This window comes from Microcebus murinus, chromosome 5, assembly GCF_040939455.1.
Source record: "Microcebus murinus isolate Inina chromosome 5, M.murinus_Inina_mat1.0, whole genome shotgun sequence".
Taxonomy (NCBI): domain Eukaryota; kingdom Metazoa; phylum Chordata; class Mammalia; order Primates; family Cheirogaleidae; genus Microcebus; species Microcebus murinus.
In genome coordinates, this window is record NC_134108.1 from 107819875 (window position 1) to 107833783 (window position 13909).

Here is a 13909-nt window from a genome sequence, read left to right on the forward strand (position 1 = left end):
CGGTACTTTCACGGATTACTACTACAGGTGCTGTGCTATCAACCAAGGAAATCTCCATCCTTAGGCCTCCCTCCATGACCCATTTATCCTCTTTCCTATGGCAATCCTAGCATGCTCTCAATCCATTATTGCGTTCTCTTACTTAGAACGTCCTATTATTTGCTGATTGAACTTCTTCATAAATGCTGGCATCACTACTACTTTTCAGGAGTAATGAAAATAGTTGTTGGCTTTCTGTTTACTAATTCCTTCACTAATGCCTTTTTTCTAATTTTTAAAATCTTTGAACAATTTTACTCACCTGTCTTTGTTACTTTTCCATTCTACACTTTATATACCACGTGCTTTTAAGATAAATGGGTGCTTGGGCAGTGTCACTAACATCAAATTAAGCTTGTCTATCCTTTAGAATATTTAAACTATTTTTGTCCACTCGCCACAATTATGTAGAAAAAAAGTCCTTATTCTTACACTCAATATAATATTATTTAAGTTCTGTATTCTGATATTCAATTTAATCATATCCAATGATATAGCAGAGCTGCTGAAATGTATGACGTGCACCCAGTGTTGGTTCATTCTTTCTTTCTTTTTTTGAGACAGTGTTTCACCTTGGCTAGAGTGCAGTGGCATCATCATAGCTCACCACAACCTCAAACTCCTGGGCTCACACTATCCTCCTACCTCAGCCTCCCACGTAGCTGGGACTACCGGCGTCTGCCACCACGCCCTGTAGTGGTGGTATAGAGATGTTTTCTGATGTTTTGTAGAGATGGAGTCTCACTATTGCCCAGGCAGGTCTCAAACTCCTGGCCTCAAGCGATCTTCCTGCCTGAGCCTCCCAAAGTTTTAGGATTACAGGCGTGAGCCACTGTGATCCTAAAACCTGGCCTGGATTGTTGTTTCTTTCTTAAAAATAAATGATTGGCCAGGCGCAGTGGCTCACAGCTGTAATCTTAGCACTCTGGGAGGCCCAGGCAAGGGGAATTGCTTGAGCTCATGAGTTCAAGACCAGCCTGAGCAAGAGCGAGACAGTCTCTACTATAAATAGAAAAATTAGCTGTATGTCGTGCATGGGTCTGTAGTACCAAGCCACTCAGGAGGCCGAAGCAAGAGGATCACTTGAGCTCAGGAATGAGCTATGATGACACTACTACACTCTAACCAGGGTGACACAGAGAGACTATCTCAAAAAAAAAAAAAAAAAAAAAAAAAGATGGATTAGTGATAAATAGATACTATTTTACCCACACTTTGTCTTTTAGAACCTCTTGTGATTAATAGCATGCATCAATAGGGCAGATGGTTGGGATGGAAGAGGGAACTGAGAAGGGGCTGCTAGTAGTCATTCCCAGACAGGAAATGAATTTACTATATTAGTCTCATTATCACTATTCATTAATTAACTGAGCTTTTCCCCAGTCCTCCCCATGCCCCATATCCTCTTCCTAGCCAATCTTTTTAAGCAAATGCATTTTTTAAAAAAAGCACTGTCCTTTCTAAGCATCATCTGATATCTTCTTTGGTTCACTCTGATCCAGCTTCTTGATACCATAATGCAAAAGGAAACACTTCTTCAGGTTGACATTGTAGGCCAGTAACTCTGACAATGACTTTCAAAACAGTGTGTAATCACATGAGATTACAGTTTAGATCATGTTATCAGAACATCTGGGATCTATACTCAGCCCTGCCTTTCTATGCTTTTGCTTCCTCATCTTAAATAAGTAAACAAAACAAAATGAAATAGGACTGGCATTACATAATTCTCAGAGTGGAAATTCAGAAATATACTGGGCTTTGTGGTCCTTTTAAGAAATGTACCATATACATACCAGATGATGGTATTTATTTTGTCAGGAAGGTGATAAACAGTTGAAACTCACCTGCTCATGCCTGCCTCCAGCTACCAAGCAGTCTTCCCAACTGGGCAAAGGCCCCTTTAGTCAGAAATGCTGGGAGGAGAATCCAGGAAGGCACAACTGGAGCTTGGCTCCACAGCTCTTTTCCCCTTTTGTCCAACTGCCTAGCGGCAGATGGAGGAGAAAAGGTAGAACAGCTGGGCTTTCATGGCTTCTCTCATGCCTCTGGCTCAAAACAATGATCAACAGCAGGAAATCATAGCCAAAGGAAGCCAGAGTCACATTTCCAAGGCTTCGGTCTAAATCCCTGCAGGAAAACAGTAGCTCCAAAGTCTTTTCTCAAGTTATTCAACTTGTGATTACAAAGGCAGGCTGTGGGAGTAAGGATTTATAACCATACTCCTGTGGATCTGAGGTATCAGGAGTGGAGGTGTTTCCTCTGAGTGGAATGGGGATGGGGTTAAAAGGTACCTTTGTTGGGAACAGGTGCCTTAGAGGATGTATGAGTTGTCTATTCTAAAGCAATAAAAAGCAAGTAACGTCTGGAAAAGGGTAACATCTGTCTACCGTGCAGACAGTGCACATTCCATTCCTTAGGTGAAGTTAGATAATTAAATGGTGAAGCTCATGCTCTGAGAACAAATACTAAAAAAAGTGAAAAGAAATCTTAAGTATATGTGAAATGTCTGAGAAAAATGAAGTCAGGGCTCAAGAACAGAGACACAAAAATTTCCATTAATCTCTTGGAATGAATTAGAATCTCAAATCTCATAGCTTTACTGGGATACTACTGCCCAACAAAGGAGCCCGTGATCTAAGGCCCGTGATAAAGAGAGAACAAAACACGCTCACGCATGCAAGCAGGCACACGTGTGCGCACACACCCCTCATCCCGGAAGCCAACACACAGAAGGCACGCATGCTCACACACAGACTTGGGTCAAAGTGCAGACTGACAGAAGGCAAGTGGCAGAGGCTCCCAACAGGGCAGATAATTACAATCAAAGCATCAACTCACAGACTCTGAGGAGATTTTCTTCAAAAGCTCAGCCCCTGGGGTTCCAACGAGTCTTAAAATGAGCTTCAACTGATCAATATCTAATGGTGGACTATAAAGGAAAATGTTGGGACAAAATAAAAATGAAAAACAAACAACACAAACAAAACAAAACAAAACGAAAACAAACAAAACATCCCAAGAACAAAAGTTAAAACCCCCAAACCTAGCTAACATGGCGAATTCACCTAGGTCAAGGCATCTGTAGGATGGTCACTTCAAGCAGGACATGCTCCTCCTGTATAAAGATTCAAAATGCACCACACACATATCCAATTTATGTTCATCTTGTGCATCTGTCACATATCAGTAAAGTGAAACAACTTTAGCTAGGTTCTTAGCTGCCAAAGACAGAAGATGAAAATACAAAAGCTTCACTTGGTCCATATGCTCAGTCTATACCTCCTCACCTTCCACCAAAGCATCAGTAGACAGCCAGGCAAAGAGCAAATAAGAAGAAAGCAGCAGAGCATAGTCACTGGAAATGTACAAGTCTATTTGTGAATATTCCCCTAAGGCCTGACCTAAAAAGCTTGTGATATGACAGTGGGAGACCTGCCTAGATCCCAAAGCCTCAACAGTTGCGCGTGCCCTCTAGAAAACCTCTGTGAGAGAGAGTTGGCCAGCAGAGGGCACTCTCCCACTGCATGTTCTTTCAGAAGCAACACAATAAAGCAAAACCTGGGAGGCTGCACCCTTACCAATGCAAAATGGATATAGAATGCTTAACAAACTTCGCACATCCCAAAGGCTCTAAATAATAGGCCACAATGCCCAAACCTTTATTCTGATAGCCAATAATTCAACTCTGAAGGTATCTGTGTGTATTAATCAGAAAATAAAAAAATTTCCATTTGTTCTAATTGCTTTTAGTCCTAACCTAAAAAGGGAAGTTAAAGAGAGAAGAAATGTTATGAAATAGTTTCTCCACTATACTGATAGTCAGAGGGAGGGAGGGAGGATGATGGTCTTCTGACCCCTGTCAGTTTTTTCACTATAATCCTTCAGGTCTCAACTTTACTTCACCTCCTAGGAGACGCCTCCCCAACACTGTACACAAATGACACCCCACTCCCTTATGCTCCCTCAGCACCAAGCTTGATAACATCATAGTGCTTACCACAATCTAGAATTACTTTGTTTATTGTCTGTTATCTCTCCTGATCTATATCTCTAGGAGGGCAGGGGCCACTCTGCCTGTTCATCACTTATCCCCAGTGCTTAGCCTAGTCTCTGGTAAATGGCACTCAAAATATTAATATTTGAGGAAAAAGTAGAACAAGATGAAGAGAATAGATTTTTGCTTATGATTAGATATACAAAGGCAATACAGTAAAACTTAAAAATAATGCCTTCTGCAAGCCATAGTTGCCTAAGTTCTAGGAATTACTTATGCAATAATATGACTGACATCTTGCCTTTCTTTTTTTTTTCAGATATGAAACTGGCTTAAGTGGAAGAAAATTCTAGATAGGAGTCAGCAAATACCAGCCACTGCCTATTTTATAAATAAAGTTTTATTAGAACATAGCCATGCCCATTTATTTAAGTACTGTCTATAGCTGCTTTCACAACAACAAGCAGAGTTACAACAGAAACCATAATTCCCAAAGCCTAAAATATTTACTACCTGGTCTTTTAAAAAAAGGTGTGAACCCTATCCTAGACTCAAACAACTTGTGTTCTACAGAAAACAAAGATAAATTAGAAACAAGTCTACTCACATAAGTTATTTGTAAGAATAGTAGGGAATTTTGTCATCTGCAACTGACAGAATCAGTGTTCTGAAAGTTAAAATTTTAATACTGGTTTCTTGGTTCAAGGTATTGACAAGAAAAAAATTTAAAGCATGTTTACGGGGATAGAGCAGGAGTGGGAGTAGGATGGATACTGTTTTCATCTAAAATAACTCGATTTTATCACAATAGAAATCAGTGAAAGTCCTCTTTGCTCACTTAAAACGACTCAATTTATAAAAATTTAGTTCCCTCATACCTCTTCCAGATCACATTTAACTGGGTAGTTACCACAAAATAAAGTACATCACATACGAGAACAACTAGACTACTTCAACTCTCAAACAGGTGGTTTTATAATATACACATCAAAACTAATCTATAAAATGAAGTTGTTGAAACAGGTACTCTTAAGAGACTTTTTCCAAGACGACTTAAAATTAGAGTCAAGTTTTACACTCTAAGAAAGACAAAAGACTCTCTGAGCTGTGACTTTCTCAACTGCCCTGGCTGCGCCCCAACATACCTAAAGAACACGTGACTCTCACTAGCCAGTGGCTTACTACAACAACCAGCTGGGAGCTTCATGTCTTTCTCCCTCATGCCCATATCATCTCAGGCCTCAAGAATCAATCCCTAATTCCCAAACCTCACATTCACAGCCCTTCATGATTTGGCATCAAGCTCTTTTTCTGACTCTGCCTCAAATTTTTATTCCTAATGCATTCAATGCTTCGGCTCACACCCCATATTCCAGGCACTTCTAAGCTTCCAAGTTCTTATTTATGCAAATCATAAACAGGAGTACCTTCCTTCTCCCCTCCTAATACGCCTTTTTTCTCTTCCTATTTACCCTTCGAAGTCCTGCTCAAACAAGAACTCTTCCTGGATATCTTGAGTTCAAATTAATTCTCTACTTTTTTTCCAATAACTTATTTATACCACTATTATAATGTTTTTTTTAAATCATTCTATCTTATTTATAATCAGAGGTAGACACTTGTTCAAGTGACTCCTATAACTAAACCAGAATGAGTCTGATCGTTCTGGTTTTAAGGACAGGTACCATCTCATCTCTTGCACCTTCCATGCAGTAGCTTGAAAAGACTAGTAGTTGTAATATGCTTTCCAATTCAGCTCCAATCCTCCACACCTTGCCCTCAAAACCCAGAATGACTATACTCTATGGAGAACCACACAATATAAAATCAAAATCTACTTGGGGCCAGGCACAGTGGCTCACACTTATAATCCTAGCACTCTGGGAGGCCGAGGTAGGTGGATCGCTCAAGGTCAGGAGTTTGAAACCAGCCTGAACAAGAGTGAGACCCTGTCTCTACTATAAATAGAAAGAAATTAATTGGCTAATATATATAGAAAAAATCAGCCGGGCATGGTGGCACATGCCTGTAGTCCCAGCTACTCGGGAGGCTGAGGCAGCAGGATTGCTTAAGCCCAGGAGTTTGAGGTTGCTGTGAGCTAGGGTGACGCCACGGCACTCATTCTAGCCTAGGCAACAAAGAGAGACTGCGTCTCAAAAAAAAAAAAAATCTACTTGGTAGCTAAATGTATTTGCATAAAGGAAATCAAAGCATGGAAATCACCACAGGTTCTCCAGAAGCTGGCAAATCCACTGAAACACAGTCCAATCCTCCAACAGCTACTTTAAGTCCACTACAATTTTTCCCAGCAGTTAAGAGCAGAAGGAGCTTCAAGTAGCTATATAAGCAGAGCAAAGCAAAATTTACCATATCATGACAATTAGTTATTCCCACAGCACACCACCCTTCCTAATAAGTTTAACTCTTTATCCCCTTAGGTAGAAGATAACTTTTACTGTTAGTATAAAATGTTTTAATTTTAATGATCATAAAGTCAAATGTTATATCATAAATCTTCTGAACTACTCTAAAACAAAGAAAAGGACAAGGTTACTCTTTAGACCAAGTCAAGGTTACTCTTTAGACCAAGTCCTCTTTAACAGAAGCAAAAGGCAGTCAAACTGAACAGGTAAAGGAAAAAAAAAAAACAAGTGTAATGGAATAACAGAAGGAAAGTAAAAGAGGGATATTCTAGTCACTCCTAAGTGCTCTAGCCAACTCCGAGAAAACCTCCACAGACCAGAGAGTTAAAGATGAATGAAAGGGCCAGTTGCAGGACCTGCCTTCCTATGAGCAGCAGTTTTCAATGAAATAAATACACACATGGGCAGAGCAGAACACTGATCTTGGGAGGGTAGGAAACCCTCCTAGTGACAGTCAGGATGGATGAGAATGAGATTTATCCCACTTCTTTCTCTTCCAGGCTTCCAAAATAGTCATTTTCACTCTCACACAAAGAAAATTTCTTAAGATTCCCTCAGGCTGTGAACAAATCTGAGAGTTCTGCCATCTCTGGGAAACACATTCTTAAGTTAGAGAAGAAAGAGCAAATAATCTAATAAGATATTTTTCTTCTTCAACATTTATTAGGGCATTTGCTTCTAGTGTCTAAAGTGAAACTGCTTTTTAAAAATGAAGACAGAATATTTGTACCAGTGACTGAAAGTGAGCAGATGTGACAAGAAGGGGTCTTCCAGAAGCTTGAGCTCTACTGTCAGCTTCATCTCACAATCTGGGTGGTATGAACATTGGTGTTCATTATATTATCCTTTGCTCCTTGTGGTATGTCTGAAATATTCATGACATGTTTGAAGAAGATCAAAAGAAGAAATGAATAAAAGTAGAACTAAGTAGCAAATTTAATATACTAAGAAAACTCATATGGAGCAGGGTAGTCGCTGGTAGCAAGAGGATTGTAACTCAGCAGCCCCATCATCCCCTAGTTAATGTCTTAAGAGTACCACTTCTATTATAATAAAATGGGGGAGGTTTTCCACATGAAGTAAATGTACTTGGTCACACAGGAAAGAAAAACAATAGCAAGCCGAGACTGTGCTCTCTGGTAGAAAAAATAGTAACTGACACATAACAGGGCTATGAAACTCACTTTCTCTCTTGTTAAAGTTGCAGAATGTTAAGCAACGGTAATAACATTTTCTAACTGGCTCACTTATTTCAAAATCAGTAGTATTTGAAATAAGTTAGTACTGTACCTGAAGAGAGATTCTGTGTCCTTTCTCCCTTCTAATATAAAGTTCTGTCAGCTGTGTCCACTTGATATACCTAATCAAACAGGCTTATAAGTGAGGGCTTCATTCTTTAAAAAAATAACAATACTATTATTAAGCCAAATGAAAGAGTTATACAAAGCCACAAACAAGAATAATTTCTAACCTAATAAAATACAATTAGCTTTAAAACAAAAATAAGTATGTCTTATATCTTTAAAGGAACTACAGGGATTATTAACAACCAATACCAAAAGAATCTCTCAAGCAGACTAATCAAAAAACCCAAGAAAAAGATAGAACAGGAAGACAACTTGCAGAGATCTAAAAATGGGCAATCCAATCCAATACCATTGGCCACATGTAATTAAATTTAAACGTAATCTAAAGGCCTGATGAGGTGGCTCACACCTGTAGTCCCAGCCACTCAGGAGGTTGAAACGGGAAGATCACTTAAACTCTGGACCTGGAGGCTGCAGTGAGCTATGATGACGCCACTGCACTCCAGCCTGGGTGACACAGCAAGACCTTGACTCAAAAAAACAACAAAAAAAGTAATCAAAATTTTAATGATATTTAAAATTCATATCAAAAACATCAGAAAACTGAATAAAAGGAAACTTCCCCAACATGATAAACAGCATTTATGAAAAAACAACAGATAGCATCATACTCAATGGAAAGAGACCAAAAGCTTTCCCTGTAAGACAGGAAGAAGACGAGGATGCCCACTTTCACTGCTGCTATTCAGCACTGTACTGGAAGTTCTAGACACACCATCAGACAAGAAAAAGAAATAAATGCATCTAAATTGGAAAGGAAAAAATAAAACTATATTTGCACATGGAATGATCCTACATATAGAAAATCCCAAAGAATCCACAGGAAAACTTGTAGAGCTAATAAATAAATTGAGCAAATCTGCAGGGTACAAGATCAGCAAACAAAAATTAGTTGTGCATTTATATACCAACAATGAGCACACCAAAATGTAATTAAGAAAGCAATTCCATTTACAATAGCAGCTACGAGAATTAAATACCTAGGGATAAATTTAACCAAGGAGGTGAAAGACTGGACAACTGAAAACTATAAAAACACTGCTGAAAGAAATTAAAGACCTAAACAAATGGAAAGAGATTTTGCATCTTGTGTTCATGAGAAGATGACTTGGTATTATTAAGATGTCAACATTATTCAAAGTGATCTAAAAATCGGACACAATCCCTACCAAAATTCCAACAGCCTTTTCTACAGAAGTGGAAATGTCAATCATCCAATGCACATGGAATTACAAGGGACCCCAAGTAGCCAAAACAATCTTGAAAGAGAAGAACAAAGTTGGAGGACTCACACTTCCCAATTTTAAAACTTACTATAAAGCTACAGTAATCAAAACAGTGTGGTACTACCCTAAGGACAAATATATAAACCAATGAAATAGAGAATCCAGAATTAAACCCATATATCTAGTGCTAATTATATACACTAGATTTCTAAGAAACAGATAGAAGGAACATGAAACAAAAAACAAAGGAGAAATACGAGGGCACCAAGTTCATTCAATGGGGGAAAGAATAGTCTCATCAACTTACGGTGCTGACACAAATGGATTTCCACATGCAAAAGAGTGAAGCTGGAACCCTACCTCATATCATATATAAAAATTAATTCAAAATGCATCAAAGACCTAAGTCTTTGCTAAACACTTTTATACTCTTAGGAGTCATAAAACTCTTAGTAGAAAACACAGGGGTCAATCTTCATGGCCTTGAATTTAGCAGTATATTCTTAGCTATGGCACCAAAAGCATGAGCAACAAAAGAAAAAAAACAGATAAATTAGAACTTCATCAAAATTAAAAATTTGTGTCTCAAAGGATTGCATTAAGAAAGAAAAAGACAACACACAGAACATGTTAAAATACTTACAAATCATGTACTTGATATGAGTCTGGTATCTAGGATACATAAAGAACTCCTAGGCTGGGCGCAGTGGCTCACACCTGTAATCCTAGCACTCTGGGAGGCCGAGGTGGGCAGATTACTCGAGGTCAGGAGTTCGAAACCAGCCTGAGCAAGAGCGAAACCCCGTCTCTACTATAAATAGAAAGAAATTAATTGGCCAACTGATATATATAGAAAAAATTAGCCGGGCATGGTGGCGCGTGCCTGTAGTCCCAGCTACTCGGTTGGCTGAGGCAGTAGGATCGCTTGAGCCAGGAGTTTGAGGTTGCTGTGAGCTAGGCTGACACCATAGCACTCACTCTAGCCTGGCCAACAAAGCAAGACTCTGTCTCAAAAAATAAAAAAATAAAAAATAAAAAAAAGAACAACTACCACTCAACAACAAAAAGACAACACAATTAAGAATAGGCAAAAGACTTGAATAGAAATTTCTCCAAAAGAAGAAAGAACATACACAAACGACCAATGAGCATATGAAAAGATGCTCAACATTATTAGTCATGAGAGAAATGCAAATCAAAAAAACTATGAGATACTGCTTAATATCTACTAAGATGACTATAATAATAAAAAGAAAAGAACAAGTGTTGACAAAGATGTGGAGAAACTAGAACCTTCATACATCACTGGTAGGCATGTAAAATGGTGCAGTCACTATGGAAAACAGTTTGGCAGCTCTCCAAAAAGCTAAACATAGAATTACCATATGACCCAACAATTCCCTCCTAGGGTACATACCTCAAAGAATCAAAAGCAGGAACTCAAACAGATACTTGTATGCCAACATTCACTGCAACATTATTCACAAGAGCCAAAAGGTGGAAACAACCCAACTACCCACCAACAGATGAATGGATAAACAAAATGTGGTATATACATACAATGGAATAGTATTCAGCCATAAAAAGAATGAAGTTCTGATACATGCTACAGTGTGATGAACCTTGAAAACATTAATACTAAGTGAAATAATCCAGACACAAAAGGACAAAGATAATATGATTTCCACTTATATGAAATAGACAGAAAGAATAGAGGTTATTAGAGGAGAGGAGAATGGGAAGTTACTGTTTAATAGGTCGAAGAGTTTCTGTCTGTGGTGATGAAAAATTTTGAAAGTAGAAAGTGGTGATGACTGAACAACACTGTGAATGTAATTAATGCCACTGAATTGCATACTTAAAAATAGTTAAAATGGTAAATTTTATGTTATTCATGAAATGTATTTCAATTCAGTTTCTAAGATATACTAGCTACATTTCAAGTGCTCCATAGCTATATGTAGCTGGTGGCTACAAACCACCATATTGGACAGCACAGATATAAAACATCTGCAAAGTATTCTGGTATATAGTTCTTATTTAGAAGCTAAAGCCACCAATTCCAAATGCAAAGTGATTAATTCAAATAAAGAAAACCCTTTAGAGCTTGCCTCGGCAATCAGCTGCATTTAAAAGTCACAAATGAGCAGCAGCTGCATGCCATTCAGGCCAAAGGAAGAGGGTATGGGGCCAACACATTCTCCAAGGGTTTTAAAAAAGGAATTCTAAGGCTGAGGCAGGAGGATTGCTCAAGCTCAGGAGTTCAAAACCAACCTGAGCAAGAACGAGACCCCGTCTCTACTATAAATAGAAAGAAATTAATTGGCCAACTAATATATATAGAAAAAATTAGCCGGGCATGGTGGTGCACGTCTGTAGTCCCAGCCACTCGGGAGGCTGAGGCAGCAGGATTGCTTGAGCCTAGGAGTTTGAGGTTGCTGTGAGCTAGGCTGACACCATGGCACTCACTCTAGCCTGGGCAACAAAGCGAGACTCTTGTCTCAACAAAAAAAAAAAAAAAAAAGAGGAATTCTAGAAATTAGAGGAATAGTAAAGAATAGAATATTGGAAAGAAATTGTGGCTTAAGGGACAGTTTTGGATCTATCTTCTCTGGGTCTTTGTTTCTGCATCTATAAAACAGGGGATTCAACCACAGGCTTTTTAATTCTTAACTTTCTGATTTCATTGGTACCTTTAAAAAAACGAGGAAAGACTATTATTAACTAAAGAACTTTCAGGGTCAGCCATGGTTAACACTCCAGTTGTATTCAACACTGCCTGCACACCAGAATCACCTGGAGACTTAAAAATATACCAAAGCCTGTGCTCTGACCCACACCAATGAAGTTGAGTCTTTGGAGTGCTGTCCAGGCACCAAGTTTTTTAAAAGCTTCCCAAAGGGATTTCAACACACAAGGAGGGTTACGAACCGCCATGCTAGAACATGAGTGATTGTACAGTTCAGGCAAAAAAAAATGAGGAACACTTCCCTCTTTTCGTCTTTGCCAGGAAACCAAAGCTATATCTCTACAGACAGCAACTGACAAAAGGAAGGTTAAGCATTTTACAAATATAAATCCTTTGCATTTGATTTTTACAATCCAAGAGAGAACATCTTATCTAAAAAAGAGCCAAAGAGAAAAGAAACAGTGAATTACTAAAATCAAAATTTTAAAATGAATTCTCACGTATTATTAACAAAAAATGAATCCCCTATTAAAAAGTTTAAATGCTAGGTTATTTATCGAAAGTTCACACAGGAGAAAGAGGTAGGCATAAAGGGAAGAGTTCCTGCAGGCTGAAAGTTAGCATTCTAAAAGGGTCATGTCATCAAGGGTAGAAAACTGTCTGAGATAGAACCATAAGGACACTAAACCCACATTGCTCTGAAAATTTTTCTACCACTAGCCTGCCAAGGAGATCTATACTTTACTACCTATCACAGAATTAAAAAAAAAAAAAATTAACCATTAATGATTCATGAGTAGACAATAAAGGGAGAGGGTGAAGTGGGAAACTGTTTCCCAAAGCCCATTACTAAAGATGATGGCTAATATTTACTGGTAGGCTCCAATCTCAGTACTTTCAAGATATTATCTCGCTGAAGTCTCACAATACCTCACAGTACCTTCTGAGGTACATACTATTATTATCATTTCATAGTTAAGGAAACTGAGACACAGATGTTAGAAAACTTGCTCAGCCAAGCATAGTGGCTCACACCTGTAATCCTGGCACTTTGGGAGGCTGAGGTGTGAGGACCACTTGAGGCCAGGAGTTCAAGACCAGCCTGAGCAAGAGTAAGACTGTGTCTTTACAAAAAACAGAAAAAAATCAGCCAGGTGTAGTGGCGCATACCTGTTGTTCTAGTTACTCAGGAGGCTGAGGCAGGAGGATTGCTTGAAGTTAGGAGTTCAAGCTTATAGTGAGCTATGATGAGGCCACTGTACTTCAGCCTGGGCAACAGAGCAAGATCCTGTCTGATGAAAAAAGGAAAGGAAAGGAAGGGGAAGGGGAAAGGAAAGGGGAGAGGAATGAAACTTGCTCAAAGTTACACAGCTGGAAGTAAAAGAGCTAAGATCTAAACCCAGGAAGTCTGATCCCAGAGTATGTGCTCTTAACCAGTGAGCTATACTGTCTGTCTCTGCGACTTTTTGTATCTATGGAGACATGAGTATCTGTGACGGACTGAATGACAGCTGGAGATACAGATAACAAGAAGAGGAAGGAGAGGGAGAACAAGAGAATAGTATCAGGATAGCATCTGCTCCAGAGGGAAAATCAAAGATGGGACTCTGAGCTATATACCTGAAGAAAGGAGGAATCATAAATTTTCTCTAATTTTCTTAACTTGGACTGTAATATATATGCCAAATTTCTAAGAAACAGATAAAAGGTGAATGAAAGGACAAAGGAGAAATGCTAGGTATTAAAGTAACTTAAAATCCAGGGATAGGGAATAATAAAATGAGCTAAGTATAGAGAGACTGAACTCACTATCAATCCAGTAATATTCAGGGAGAAACAAACAGCTTTACCTAAGAGAGGTTTCTCAGTTCACAAGGAAAGTACATTCTCTCTAGCAGAAGACAGAATACATGGATAGATAGCATGAACATCACAGTCGCTGTAAAAGTACATCCCAAACTATAAGCAAGTGAACTGACATTCTGGTTTATAAACCCAATGAGTTTGTTTAGGTAAGGGGCTAAAACTGCTTTTAGATCTCTTAGCATGACAGAACAGAAGTAATTGCAGTATTATCTAAAAACCCAACCAAAACCATTCAAAGGCTAGTCAGCTAAATTCTGCAAAAATCCCCCAAACTAATTCTAGACACATAATTTACCATTCCT

At 38.7% G+C, this 13909-nt stretch overlaps 1 protein-coding gene across 4 annotated transcripts in view; it reads right to left on the bottom strand.

The window, feature by feature from the left end:
• Window positions 1-13909, bottom strand: part of MAPK14 (mitogen-activated protein kinase 14) — a 74071-nt gene that overhangs the window by 12115 nt on the left and 48047 nt on the right. For 2 of the 4 annotated variants that reach the window (XM_012746808.2, XM_012746810.3), the window contains exon 9: window positions 2881-2960. The exons of the other annotated variants lie outside the window; for them this stretch is intronic. In XM_012746808.2, coding sequence (XP_012602262.1) covers window positions 2881-2960 — 80 coding nt within the window. The remainder of the gene's footprint in view (window positions 1-2880; window positions 2961-13909) is intronic. 4 annotated transcript variants of the gene reach the window in all.